The 15,159-nt window shown below is 46.5% G+C and overlaps 1 protein-coding gene across 1 annotated transcript in view; it reads right to left on the minus strand.

Annotated features, from left to right (window-relative positions):
• The window catches only part of DOCK5 (dedicator of cytokinesis 5), a 262,201-nt gene extending 249,473 nt beyond the window's left edge, over positions 1-12,728 (minus strand). The window contains exon 1 of the mRNA XM_060178855.1: positions 12,446-12,728. Coding sequence (XP_060034838.1) covers positions 12,446-12,488 — 43 coding nt within the window. The 5' untranslated portion in view covers positions 12,489-12,728. The remainder of the gene's footprint in view (positions 1-12,445) is intronic.
• Positions 12,729-15,159: the final 2,431 nt, after the last annotated feature.

Genomic DNA, 15,159 nt, shown 5'->3' on the forward strand with positions numbered 1-15,159 from the left:
AGTTACAGAGTAAGAGAGAGTTCCAGGGTTCCTGAGTTCCAGAGTTCCTGAGTTCCAGAGTAAGAGAGAGTGCTTGTGCCACCGCAAAGAGACAGCAGAGTTCTGTTTGGTGATTAGTTTGTCTTAGTTTATGAATCGTTGTTCCTGAATAAAGAAATACAGCTTCCCTGCCCAGCCGTTGTCTCCATGTCTCTGTTACCCGCCCGTGAAGCTAGCCCGGCCAGCTAGAGCTTACAAATTTTAACAACAAATGGCGCCCAACGTGGGGCTTTTTATTGGGCGACAACCAGAGGTGACGTGTAGGGCCAGGATTGGTTGAAGGGGGCAATGCTAGGGTTTCGCGCTGCGTGACGTGTAGAGCCAGGATTGGTTGAAGGGGGCAATGCTAGGGTTTCGCGCAGCGTAGTAAAACCTGGGGGCAGAGACTGCATCAGAATAACTCCTCAGCAACAAATAGTATAAGACAATGATTCCATTTTCTTTTATTAAATATCTCATTTATTTACTTATTTGATAGAGACAGAGAGGCAGCAAGATGGAAGGTAGGGAGATAGAGAAGAGAGAAAGAGAGACATCACAGCACTGCTTCACCACCTGTGAAGCTTTCTCCCTGCATGTGGGGACTGTTGACTTGAACCTGAGTCCATGCTCACCACAACCTGGTCCCCGGTGATTCCATTTCCAAATCTCTTTTTACCTAAGTAACTAGAGTTGACTCTCATTATTCACAGATTTTGCATCTGCAAATTCTTCTACCTGATAAGATGAACTTGAAGGCCCCAAAAGATGTGCCTTCACGGTAAGTTGCAGACAGGGGCACAAACGTGACAAGCAAGTTACCCCAGAGTTCAAAAACTGACACCGTATCTTCTTGTTTCATGCTGTTACCAAGCGTCCTCACAATTTTAAATTTAGAGCCAGGTTTTTCTCACTTTGTGAGAAGAGATGTTCTCTTTTTGTTGATGATTTTGCTATTCAGTGGCCCTCAAGTATAGTGGTAAAGTGCTGTATAATGTCCCTAAGCACAATAAAAGGATGGGACTTGCCTCATGGAAAAAATATGAGTGCTAGATTAAGTTTCTTCTTTCTTTCTTTGTTTGCCTCCAGGGTGCCTGCACCACAGATCCACTGCTTTTGGAGGCTACTTTTCCTATTTTATTGCCCTTGTTGTTATTGTTGTTGTTGGATAGGACAGAGAGAAATCTAGGGGGTCGGGAGAGACAGACACAGAAAGGGAGAGAAAGATAGACACCTGCAGACCTGCTTCACCGCTTGTGAAGTGACACCCCCCCACACACAGGTGGGGAGCTGGGGGCTTGAACTAGGATCCTTATGCCTGGTCCTTGCACTTCTGCTCCATGTGCACTTAACCTGCTGCGCTACCGCCCTGCCCCCTAGATTAGGTTTCATTCAGATTTGAGTCAAAGTGCTATTGGCTGAGTTCAATGCCAGGGTATCACTGAGGCTTATTAAATAGGGCCTTAAACTCTAAGCATAAATACACTCAAAGCAAGATTATATATACAGCAGATAGAGGCTAACCGGCACCTGACCTTGGGGCCCCTTCCCTCAGCAGCAATAGCTCCGTATTCACTCAGTCTCTATTCCTAGTGAGTCTGCTGAACGTGATAGCAAACAAGAGAATCCAGGGACCAGGTGGTAGCTCACCTGCTTGAGTGCATATGCTACAACGCCCAAGGACCCAGGTTCAAGCCCCCAGTCCTCGCCTAGAGGGGGAAAGCTTTGCAGTGTTGCAGATGTCTCTCTGTCTCTCTCCTTCTCTATCTCCCCCCCCTTTCCTTTTCGATTTCTGGCTATCTCTATGCAGTAGATAAAGTTAACTTTAAAATTTTTTAAAAGATAAATAAAACAAGAAAATCCAAGGCCCAGAGCAGCCAGAGTTGCAAGTGGGCGGCAGTGTCTTCCTCTTTCATAGAGAAAACAGGGGTTTTCAAGGGGGCCAACTTTTATAAGCAACAGTTTTAGACTGTTAAGCTGCTGTTTTACTTCACTTTTATTGCCTTTACTTTAGTTTATTTCTGGGTCAACTTCCAGGACGACCAGTAGCTTATTTCTGTAGCAAGTGAGGCTGGTTCTCCTGTAATGCTAAGGATCCAACGTTTATGTTTCAACCAGTGTTTATAGCAAAAAGAAAAAGAAGCAGAGGGGCCTGGTGGTGGTTCGCCTGGTTGAGTGCACATGTCAGAGTGTACAAGCACCGGGTTCGAGTCCCCATCCCCACTTGCAAGGGGGGAAGCTTTGCAAGTGGTGAAACCAAGCTGCAGGTGTCTCACTTTCTCTCTCTCTCTCTTTTTTCCCCCTCCCCTCTCAATTTCTGGTTGTCTCTATCCAATAAATAGGTAAAGATAATTTAAAAAAATAATTAATTAAATTAAAAAAAGGAAAAGAAGCAGGCAAGACAAAACACAAACATTAAGTAGGAAACAAAACAGGTGACAAATAAGGCCTGGGTCTGCTACCCAAGGGTACACAGGGGTGGGGTGGGGACAGGAAGATGGTGGAAAAATAACTGAAATCAGGAGAGCACATACAGAGCAAAACTTGCTCAGGAGTGAATATATTTGGGAGCCGGCAGTTGGGCACTGGGTTAAGCGCACAGGGCTTAAGGATTCCGGTTCAAGCCCTCCAGCTTCCCACCTATGGGGGGGGGGGAAGGGCACTTCACAAGCAGTGAAGCAAGGTCTACAGGTGTCTGTCTCCCCTTCTGTCTTCCCCTCCTCTCTTGTTTTCTCTGTCCTATTCCACAACAACTAAATGGGGAGGAAAAATTGGCCACCAGGGGCAGTGAGTTTGTAGTGCAGGCACTGAGCCCCAGCGATAACCCTGGATGCACAAAAAGGGGGGACGGGGGTAGTGAAAGGATTTGGGTAGAGATAAGGGATTTTATTTTCTAGAAATCTCAGTTGGGAGGGAGTCGGGTGACGGCACAGCACGTTAAGCGCACATGGCTCGAAGCACAAGGATCCCCATTCCAGACCCTGGCTCCCCACCTGAGGAGGGTGGGGAAGGGAGGGCACTTCACAGGCGGTGAAGCAGGTCTGCAGGTGTCTATCTGTCTTCCCTTCCTCTCTCCATTTCTCCTCTGTCCTATCCAACCACTACAACGATAAAACAAGGGCAACAAAGGGGAAAAAAATAGCCTCCAGGAGCAGTGGATTTGTGGTGCAGGTACCAAGCCCCAGCAATAACCCTGGAGGCAAAAAGAAAAGAAAAAAAAAAAAAGAAAGAAATTTCAGTGAGGAAAAAAATTACTTTATCCAGGAACGTAAATAATATGTGAGGGTCATATCAATATACCTCAATTTATTTAGTGAAATAACATACATAGCAGCGAGAGTAAATAAATATCTGGCCTCTTCTATTTTTAAATAAAATTCTTATTAAATCTCTCATGTATGTACTGTATATCTCAGGCTGGCTGACTTTTTTCTCCTAACGCCCTGACCTGCAAACTACACTCGGTTCCTCTCCATGTTAAGTCAAACAGCCTCATTATAGGTGTTTCATGAAGCTGTTGCTGCAGAGAACTGAACTCTGGAATCTTGCTATTTTTAGAAATGATGTGAAGGTTTCTGAAATGTAATTTAATTGCTGTTGCTCATGAATGCTGATGAAAGTCGAATGGGGGAATGGCCCAGTGAATAAAGTACTGGACAATCAAACATAAGGTCACAGATTTCACCCCTGGCACCATAAAGCAGAGGGATGCTCTGGTTCTCTCACTAAGCAAATAAAGGGGCTGGGCCAAGTGGTACACTCAGTTGAAGGCACAAATTACCATACACAAGGATCTGGGTTTAGGCGGAGGGTAGATAGCATAATGGTTATGCAAACAGATTCTCATGCCTGAGGCTCCAAAGTCCCAGGTTCAATCTCCCGCACCACCATAAGCCAGAGCTGAACAGTGCTCTGGTATAAATAAATAAATAAATAAATAAATAAATAAAAAAAATATTAAGGAAAAATAAAAAACAAGGACCTGGGTTTAAGTCCCCAGCCCCCAACTACAGGGATAATGTTTCACAAGTGTTGAAGCAGGGTTGCAAGTATCTCTTTTCTCTTTTCCTCTCAACTTCCCCCTCCCCTCTCCATTTCTCTCTGTCTTATCAAACAAATAATAATGAATAATAAGCAGTTAAAACAAAACTTTAAAAACAATGCGTTTTGATCTCAAAATTCTTGTACACTCTTAAGTTTCTGAGAAACCCACATCAAAAAGTCAAATAGGTGGGAGTCGGGCGGTAGCAAAGCGGGTTAAACGAATGTGACACAAAGCGTAAGGACCTGCGTGAGGTCCCGGTTCGAGCCCCTGGCTCCCCACAGGCGGTGAAGCAGGTCTGCAGGTGTCTGTTTTTCTCTCCCCTCTGTCTTCCCCTCTTCTCTCTATTTCTCTCTGTTCTATCCAACAACAACGACATCAATAGCTACAACAATAAAACAAGGGCAACAAAAAGGAAAATAAATATAAAAATTTTTTAAGTCAAATAGGTATTTAAAAAAATTCTTATTTAAATATGGTGTATAACCGATGTTATAATCAAAACTACTTCTCTGAACAAAAACAGAGTAAAACCCTTGCTTTGTATGTTTGAAGATCTCCTGAATGGCTAATTTCATTTGGGTTTTCATACCTGATTCTGCACACAAACTGTTGCCATATCAAACTTCATGTAGCCTCTGAGAAATTATTCTGCATCCTCATGAGAATAAATGAACAGGGGCCGGGTGGTGGCACACCTGGTTGAGCCTACATGTTACAATGCACAAGGACCCAGGCTTGAGTCCCCAGTCCTGACCTGCAGGGGGAAAGCTTTGCGAGTGGTGAAGCAGTGCTGCAGGTGTCTCTCTATCTCTTCCTCTCTATCACACACTTCCCTCTAAATTTCTGTCTCTATCCAAAATATAATAGAAAGAATAAAAAAGAATAAATGAACATAAAGCAGGTCAATAACATCTTAGGACTGCAGTTACCTCCCAACGCACACGCACAAACACTTTTTGACAGTTCACATTTACAAAAGACCTACATTCATACTTGTAGAAAAAATACCCAAAGAAGGGGTTGGGTGGTGGCGCACCTGATTAAGTGCACATGCTACAATGCACAAGGACCCAAGTTCGAGTCCCTGGCCCCACCAGCAAGGGAAAAGCTCTGAGAGTGGTGAAGTAATGTTGCAGGTGTCTTGCTTTCTCTCTTCCTTTCTACCCCCCCCCCAATTTCTGCCTGTCTCTATGCAATAAATAAAGGTAATAAAAATTAAAAAAAAAAGTACCCAAAGAAGATGTCTGATTCTATGACTGCAAAGTGAAAACAGCCTTTAGCATTGGGTATGCGCTGAGCCCTCAGCAAAGCAGCACCATCAAGCCCCTTCCCCAGGAGGAGCTGGCCTGCAAACTGTCAGGGCATCCCTGCTTTTACTATATCTTAGGATGTACCTAGGTTTGCTGGGTTATTGGGTATGACTTGTTAGGTTAGTTTTTGGATCTGAGAATACTCAGTTATCTTTCTTTTTTTTTTAATTTTTATATTTATTTATTTTGCGCCTCCAGGGTTATTGCTGGGGCTCCATGCCTGCAGTATAAATCCACTGCTCCCGGAGGCCATTTTCTCCATTTTTTTTTTTAATAAGATAGGACAAAGAGAAATTGAAAGAGGAGGGGAAGATAGAGAGGGAGAGAGAAAGAGAAAGAGAGACACCTGCAGACCTGCTTCACTGCTGGCTTATGATGGTGCAGAGGACTGAACCTGGGACTTTGGAGCTTCAGGCAAGAGAGTCTGTTTGCATAACCATTATGCTATCTAATTCCTCCCTGTTTTGATAAATTTCAAAATACTGTTGTGAAAGGCTAGCAGGCTGCATTAGCAGGTAGAGTGTATGCCTTCTATGCATAAAATTTCTGGGTTCAAAATGACAAAATGGGATAGAACTTCATGGATGGTGAAGCAAGGACTGTTGTCTCTGTCTCTCTGTCTTTCTCTCTCCGTGTGTATGTCTATCTCCCCCTCTATCACTTTTTCTCCCCCTTATAAATAATGTAAAATAAAAACTGAGTTTAGAAATAGTTCAGGAGTAGCGTGTATGCATAAGGCCCTGGGTCTGAACTCCAACACAATAAAGTAAAATTTAAAAATTCAAAACAGGGGTTCACTGGCCTAATCAGATGTCCCAAGTGCTTCATACAGTTAAAATGGTCACAACCTGTGCTTGGCAGTTGGTTTTACCCTTCAGGCACCAAGTTCCACTTTTTGAAAAGTATCTGGGTTAGTTACTCTCTGAGACCACTCCCCCTTCAAGCATTCAGTTGTGGAACTGGACTGTGGAGCCCGTGGGAAACATAAGACCCACAGCATGTCTGAATTCATTAAAAAGGAACTACAAGAATCTGGTTTCAACGTTCACACCAGCATTTGAGAATCTATAAAGTAGGGGTGGGGTAGATAGCATAATGGTTATGTAAAGAGACTCTCATGCCTAAGGCTCCAAAGGCCCAGGTTCAGTCCCCTATACCATCATAAAGCCAGAGCTGAGCAGTGCTCTGGTAAAAGTAAATAAATAAATAAATAATAAATCTACAAAGCCAAATTCCTTCAGGTTAACCAGCCTCAGTGGAGCCAAACAGATGAAGAACTAATGATGAAATCATGTATCTCCCCCACCCACCCCCAACTACCTTTTATCACATTGTTAAAATAGACACATCACTGATTCTAACAAACAATAACAAATTATTGACAAAGAATCCATCCACAACATAATCTGGGTCTGATAGAGTGTGTCTGGGAGCAGACATAAATGTTTCAATAATCAGAACAGTGATGTGGATTAATACTCATGTTTGCTTAACAGCCAATACAAGTGTTTTACACAACCTCAAATATGAAAGAGAAAGAAGGGAGGGAGGCGTAGAGAAAGAGGCTGAATAAAAGAAAAAACGAAGAGCAGGGACTGCAGCTCAGTGGTAGAGTACAGCACATGCTTCTCATGTATGAGGTTCTGGGTTCAGTCTCTGCCACCACAGGAAACAGAGAGAGAGAGAGAGAGAGTGAGAGACTATGGTTGGTTCCAGGGAAGAGCGTTTGATCCTAACTAAGCACTCTGCATTAAGCATTTCTTAACCGAAGTACTAACAGATCAGAAGTTGAAAGAAGCAAGTCCTTTCTCTTAGTAACACACAGAAGCCATTTAGGCCCACTGAGTGCTACAGACATAGCCAACAAAGGTGTTTCAGAACTAAGGAAACCCAGGCAGATTACATTTCAGTCTCAGGAGAGGAAAATGAGACCACATCAAGAACAACCAGTAGTGGCACCAAGATTAAAATAGGAAAACAGAGGCAGTTGGGCACCATTCAACTGAGAATAAAAGCGCTGTCCTCACACACAGCGACACGGACTGACTGAGATGATTCAAAACGGCTATCAGAGGAATTCTTCACCCATCAAGGAACTCTCACTGCAGATACTCACAAGTGGTAACAATCCCCCCACCCCACCCCCAGCAAAATAAGTCCATTTTCTCAATTACACTTCAGTAAGCCCACGGACTGGAGATCTCCGCGCTTTCTCAGCAGCATACTGATTTTTTTTTTTAATTTGTAAAGACTGAAAGATTTCACTTTATCCCTCTATCTAAACACTGGAAGGCTTATTGCCATGAAGGAGATGCTAAAATTAAACAACAAAAATACAAAACAACACCAGCCCCTCTATCGGGCCTGAGAGATAGCTCACCTGGGAAGATGCCTGTGTTGTCATCCACACAACCCAGGTTCAAGCCCCTGACCCCTGTGGCTCTATGGTCGGTCTCATTCTCTCTCTCTCTCTCTCTCTCTTTCAATTTTGTTTGTTTGTTTGTTTATTTATTTATTGGATAGAGACAGCCAGAAACCGAGGTGGAAGGGGGTGGTAGAGAGGAAAAGTCAAAGAGATACCTACAACACTGCTTCACCACTCATGAAGCTCTCCTCTTGCAGGTGGGGACCAGAGGCTCGAACCTGGGTCCTCGCACATTGTAATATGTGAACTCAACCAGATGCGCCACCACCTGGCCCTGCACTATGATCTCTCTATCTGAAAAAGTCATTCCCAAGTAGTGAAGCACCAGGGAAGCCCAGAACAAAGCACAAGCCCGCCTTAAATCATCAAAAATTAACTGGGGGACCTTGGAGAGGCTCACCAGGTAGGCACTCCTGTTACCATGTGCAAGGACCTGGGTTCAACCCCCCATTCCCCTCCTACTCGTGGTGGGTCCCTACCTTCACAAGTGGTGAAGTATTGCTGCAGGGGTCTCTCTTTCTCTCTCTTTCTCTAGTTCCCCCTTCCCTCTCAATTTCTGTCTCTATCCAAAATAAATAAATGATTTTAAAAAGAGATTAAGTGAAGGCTCAAGTTAGCTTATTTTATCTATTTATTTATGTTATCACTAGGGCTTCACTGCTCCAAGTCAACTTCTTCAGATAGAAAAACAGAAACATCACAAGCTAGGGAAAGATGCCACAACACCAAAGCTTCCCCAATGTGGTAGGGCCCAGGCTTGAACCTGGGCCCCCATACGTGACAAAGCAGGCAGGTACAGTAACTTGCTGACCCTAGTTACTTTTTTTTTTTTGCCTCCAGGATTATTTCTGGGGCTCAGTGCCTGTACCGAATCCACTGCTCCTGGGGCTATTTTTTTTTCCCTTTTGTTGCCCTTGTTGTTTACCGTTGTTGTAGTTATTATTGTTGTTATTGCTGTCGTCATTGTTGGAGGACAGAGGAGAAATGGAGGGGGAGGAGACAGAGGGGAGAGAAAGACACCTGCAGACCTGCTTCACCACTTGTGAAGTGATTCCCCCGGCCCCCGCAGGTGGGGAGCCGGGGGTTCAAACGGGATCCTTATGCTGTCCTTGCACTTCGAGCCATGTGCATTTAACCCACTGCACTACTGCCTGACCCCTTAGCATATTTTTAGTAATACTCCTTTTAATGCAGTGACCTGGAATGAACCTTCAAGCACATGTAATATAATCACTGAGCCATCAGTCTCTCAAACCCAACTTCACTTTTTTTTTATTTTCCCTGTTGTTGCCCTTGTTTATTATTATTGTTGTTGTTGTTGTTGTTATTGATGTCGTCGTTGTTGGATAAGACAGAGAGAAATGGAGAGAGGAGGGGAAGACAGAGCGGGGAGAGAAAGACACCTACAGACCTACTTCACCGCCTATGAAGCGAATCCTCTGGGTGGAGAGCCAAGGGCTGGAACTGGGATTCTTACTCTGGTCCTTGCACTTTGCACCACATGCGTTTAACCCGCTGCTACCACCCGACTCCCTCCAACTTGACTTTTTATTGAAAGAGAGAAAGAGACAGACAAAGAATAAGAGGAAAGACACCACAGCTCCACTCTACCATCCATGGGACTCCCATGTGGTGTAGGGGCTTAAGCTCAGAGCCTTGCCAATGTTAAGGTACACACTCTACCTAGTAAGCTATCTTCTGATACACACACATTTTTTTTAGACACAGGACTAGCACATTGTACAATGCTACAGCGCACTTAACAGATTACAGTTACAGCTAACCCTAACTTACAGAAACCATATGTTTGTGCCTCATCTCACTGCAATATTTGCTTTACTGGAGTGATCTGAGACAAAACTGCACTGTGGCTGAGGTGTGCCTGTGTGGAGAGACAGAGATACGAAAACCATTACTTCCTGATTCACTGGGCTCAAAGGAAAGCAGAGAAGTGACAAAGTAAGTTACGGCACAATGTAAGGATTGTAAAGGAGAGATCTGAAGGTTTGCACAGGTCAGGTAGACTAGCAAGTCTGGAGACAGTGGGAAGGAGGAAGCTGAGCCCCAGAGAAAGGTTGGATTGTGAGGTGCGGCTATGGGAGGGCACTGTGAACAGGGCACAAGCACAAAAGAGCAAAGTCCCAAGGGGGGGGTCTCCAGGGCATATTGCATAAGAATGAGAAGGGCAGTGTCTGTTTTGGAAGGTTCAAGAAAGAAACTAGGAGAGGTAAGGTTGGGGAAGATATGTTCAGTCAGATTACTGCACTCAGTTTAAACTTTACGCTGGAAGTCAAGGAAGGCTTCAGAGTTGACCAGAACAGCGACCAGTTTAGGAGTGAACTACGGAGAGTTTTCCAGTCAATTAAGTTGTCCTCACAATGGGAACTTTTGTCAAATCCTTATTACTCAGAATCTAATCGTGTCTAGTGGAAAAAGTATCTCAAAGTATATCTTGGGGTGATCTTGCTACCATCCATGCCCCGGAAGTGCACTTCAAATTTTTTTCTTGAGTCCCCACCTGCAGGGAGAAAGCCTTACAAGTGGTGAAGCAGTGCTGCGGGTGTCTTTCTGTTTCTCTTCTTCTCTACCTCTCCTCCCTTCCCTTTTGATTTCTGTCTCTATCTAGTAAATTAATAAAGATAATTTAAAATTTTTTAAAAACCAATTATTTTTCTTGACTGATGATAAACAACATGGTAACCTGAATCCAGAATAAGAAAAGCAATCTGAAGAATAGCAATATCATACTTTTTATTCCCCCAGGATGATGGCAATAAAAACTACATTTGAGGGAGTCTGGGTGGTAGCACAGAGGGCTAAGCGCAGGTGGTGCAAAGTGCAAGGACTGGCATAAGGATCCCAGTTCCAGCCCCTGGCTCCCCACCTGCAGGGAAGTGCATCACAGGTAGTGAAGCAGGTCTGTAGGTCTTTCTCTCCCCCTCTCTGTCTTCCCCTGCTCTCTCCATTTCTCTCTGTCCCTACCCAACAACAACGACATCAATAACTACAACAATAAAACAAGGGCAGCAAAAGAGAATAAACAAATATTTTAAAAAATTTTAAAAACCACATTTGAGGAAAGGGACATATTCACATTAATTACAGCAATGTCCTAAATGCTGCAGAGACAGCTTTTTTTTCCTTGCTGAGCAAAATTAGAATTGTTAACTTTTAGCAGTAATAACTGCTTAGGAATTTCCAAATGTGCTTTAATTTTAATACTTAGTAGGGAGTGATACTCTAAAATAAATTGCTTCTACATAGTCTAGTGCATTTCAACTCCAAATTGCTGGCTACTTACTAGCACCTGAGGCCACTCAAGAATTCCTGCCTGAAATCTCATGACCAAATCATGATGTGGTTTGCTTCAGGCTGCAGAAGTAACAATTATAAAGGTGTAAGCCATAAAGACTGCAAGGATTTTAAAAATGATTTCAACATACACTTATTAAAAGGTCATGTATGTGCAAATGTATACACACCAAATAATTTCCTCGAATATATATATATATATATATATATATATGTTATTTTCTTCAAATCCAAAAGCTTTTTATACACATGTAGAGGCATACGATCTAAGAATAATGTAGTAAATTTGAGGGTTGGTTGTTGAACTGACTCATGGCTACAGCGCTGAAAAGCACCTAGTGCCAAAAGGATTTCTAAAACTGACTTAGCTTTCAGAAAATGGCAAATAGGTTCAGGGTCGACCACTGCTTGGGAACCCATAAGGCGAAGGAGGCACTGAAGTAAAAGAATAAAATATAACTGGACTAAATGAATGAACCTGAGAAGAAGTGATCAGATCTCCCCCTCCCCACAGGGAGAGAGGGAAAGAGGGAGAGAGGGAGAGGGAGAGATATTGAAGTGCAACCGGCTCAGCGCCGCTAAAGGCAGAGCCCCGCCTCTAAGACCTGGGCACTTCACCCCTGGATAAAAGGGATCAGAGCTGTTCACCCGGTGTGTGTGGGGGTGTTCTTATCGGAAGTGCTCGTCTCACCCCCAGGACAACACGGGATTCAGATGGCAGCCAGCACCCCTCTCCTCGCACGTCACACAATCAGCCGCAGGGGACAGCCACCCCCCTTTCCTTGTCACACACTTCCTGCCTCTTCCATCACCTCCACACCAGAACTGGAGTTTCCCATTCAGTTTAGCAGGGCTCCCGGGACCCCCACCCAGGTCCCAAGGAGGAAGCGGGGCGGGGCAGTTGTCTACCCGCCACCTCTCACGTTGAGGCTTCAGAGAAGCCGAGGGGAGCGCCAGAAAGCCCTGGGACAGTGTGCGACCCCGCCTCGGGGCGGCTAAAGACTACTGAATGAAACCACTCGGGTGTGGGGAGGGAGGCAGGCCAGCCCGGGCTGGGGGCGCCGAAGGACTAACAGGCGAGCGCCCTCGCTCTGGCCGTTTCTGCCCCGCCGAGTGCGGGGGTTCCGGGTCCAGGAGCAGGGTTCGCAGCCCCGGGTCGGGGAGCTTGTCTGCCCCGGGCTCCCTCCTACAGAGCAGCGGCTGCGCCCGGGCGAGCGGGAGCCCGACCCGCGCAGCGCGCCCGGAGCCGCGGCCCCAACTTTGCGCGGCGCGGGGCGGGGCGGCTCCCGCGAACTTGGCGGCGCGGCGCGGGGACGGCTGGCGGCGCGCACTCACCAACCCCGTACTTCTGCCTCTTGGTCGGGATCCAGCGGGCCATGGCGGCGACCTCGCCCCGCGGCGGCTGCTGCGGCGGCTACAAGTCCTGGGACGCCGGCCACCGCCGCGCTGCGATCCTGCGCGCCCCGGGCTCTTCCGCCATCTTCCGGCAAACTTCGTTCGACTCGCGAGCCCAGTCCCCGCTGCGGTGCCCGCGCCCGCTCGGGATTCGCTCCGGCTCCGACTCCCGCCCGCGGTCACCTGCTGGGCCGGGCGGCCGCGCCGCCCAACGCCTCCCTCGCGGCGCCGCCCCGGCCCCTCCCGCCGGCCGCGCCCTCCGCCTGCCCAGGCCGCCTCCGCGCCGGGAGCCGCCGGCCTCTCCCGCCTCTCCCGCCTCTCCCGGACCCCGCTCTCCCGCGCTGCCTCGGTGGGAGCACCTTTCCTATGCAGGCTGCGGGGCGGCTCTTGAGCACTTCTTTGGTACTTTACTACCCCATCGGCCCCCACCCCCAGGGCTTTCTCCACCGGATGAACCCCTGGAGGCCGGATCCCAAGGGACGTCCCTCCCAGCCCGCGGGCGCCGGGCAGGCGCGGGGCACACCCGGGCGCTGGGTGCTGAGGAGTGCGGGGTCCACTCCCGCTTCGGGGCTCCTGGGACGACTGGAATGAATGAGTGATTGAGAGCTGCTGCTCGCCCCCCGGGGCACCCCCAGTGCTGGCACTCAACTGGCGCTCTAAATATTTGTTGAATGAATGAGCAGTTGACTCCTGCGTTCAACCCTTCTGCAGTAACTGAACTGCAAGAGCCGGAAGCGGGGCTCCCGTGGCCACCTTGATGTATAGCCTTCAAAGCAGGAACGTGGGTCTTCTAAAGGGACTTGAAGCAAGGGACACGGGCTCCTCAGGGGAACTGAACAGATTCTTAAGGCATTCTCTGCCGAGAAACTACTTAACCCATACTTGGAAATCCTGTATCAAACACTAGAACTATGCCACCGATGAAGCAACTCAGAGACCCACACTCAGAAGGAAATTTCGCCCCCAGACCCTCCTTTTTCAGCTGAGCAGCAGCCTGAAGAACATCCTTTCAAGGAAGGGTAGCCTGTTTATCCATCTTTTCTCCTTCACTGGCAGTTGTGTGTTGAGGAAGATCCCCAGAATAAAAAATGCTCCCTTGAACTGCCACTATTGAAGTCCTCACTGAAACGCCACACACACACACACACACACACCGCCTCCCAGACCTCAAGAATAAAGATAAGATCTTTGTCACATTAGGAAGACTACCCTCCCCCATCCCATGCTACTCCCACACATAGAATTAAGATCTAAAAGTGAAATTGTAATATCCTTCCAGTCCTTAAGTCAACCGACCAACTTACCTACCTACCTACCTTCCTCCTTTCCTTTCAATGCAGCACACACACAAGGAACCCAGGGCCTTGCCAGTGTGCAGTGCAACCTCCTTAAACCAACCTTTTCATACCTTGCTTCCCAGAGAAAGGGAAGAAGGGGGGGGGGGGGGAGACAGCACTGCTCTGCTCCACCATCCACGGAGTTCCCCTGGTGGTGTCCATGGTACTTCCTGTGATGTGAGAGTTGGAACTCAAGGTCTCTGTAGTGTGGGCACTTAACCAGGTGCGCCACCACCTGACCCTAGAACCCAAGGTCTCTGTACCCATGGATGATACCCTTTACTGGAAGAGCTATCTCCCAACCCAGACTTTTCCTTCCTATTTGGAAAGAGACACTGAACAAACATAGTAAAACAGAAACTTGATTGAATAATGAGTGCATTTTATCTTTGCTGAAACTGCTAAGTCAGGTTTTAAAATGGGTTGGGGTGGGGAGTCCTTTTCATGACGTCATGATGATAGCTATCAAAGCATACTTTTTTTTACATTAAAAATAGGTTTTTTATTCACAAAGTATAATGATTAAGTTAAAAATCTGATTTTTTTTTTTTTTTAGTGTGGGGGTTGCTTGTTCTTGTTGGACTTCAGGGCCTGCACAATTCTACTGCTCCCAGAGGACACATATATGAAGAGAGAGAAAGAGAGAGAGAGAGAGAGGTGGAACACAACAGCACTTGCTCCACTGCTCATGAAGCTTGCCCTACACCCAACAGGTGCTCCAATAAGGCTGAGGTGTAGTTTGACCCAGACTAGAACCTGGGTCCTCATGCATCGAAAAGTGTACACTTTACTGGGTTAACTATTGCCTGGTCCCCCAAGTTATCTGATATTTTTACAGTCAAACAAAAACAAAAACAAAACCTCAGATGAAGGCTGTGGGGATAGAAGATGTGAAATGGGTTGGTGGAGGTTTTGGGCTGTTGTCCTGGCATAACCAGAGGCAATTCTAAGCCCAGTGCCTAAAGATTTCTCTGCCCTGCAGGGTTTCACCAATGCCCAGTGGGAGCTGCTTGCCACCCCTACAAAATCAGCAACTACAGTTAAGGGCACACATTACTATGTACACAGACCTGGGTTCAAGCCTCTCGTACCCAGCTGCAGGGAGGAAGCTTCACAAGTGGTGAAGAAAGTCTGCAGGTCTCTCCCTCTCTCGATCTCTTTCTCTAGATCGCTTACTTTCTCAATTTCTCTCTGTCTTATCAAAGTCAAAAAAATAAACAAAAATTGTGTAGAAAAGGAGGCTCATTGGCCCTAAGCTTGTCCCTGGCAACACAAAACCAACAGGAAGGAAATAAGCGAGCTAGTTACTTGAGTCTA

This window comes from Erinaceus europaeus, chromosome 19 (genome assembly GCF_950295315.1).
Source record: "Erinaceus europaeus chromosome 19, mEriEur2.1, whole genome shotgun sequence".
Classification (NCBI taxonomy): Eukaryota; Metazoa; Chordata; class Mammalia; order Eulipotyphla; family Erinaceidae; genus Erinaceus; species Erinaceus europaeus.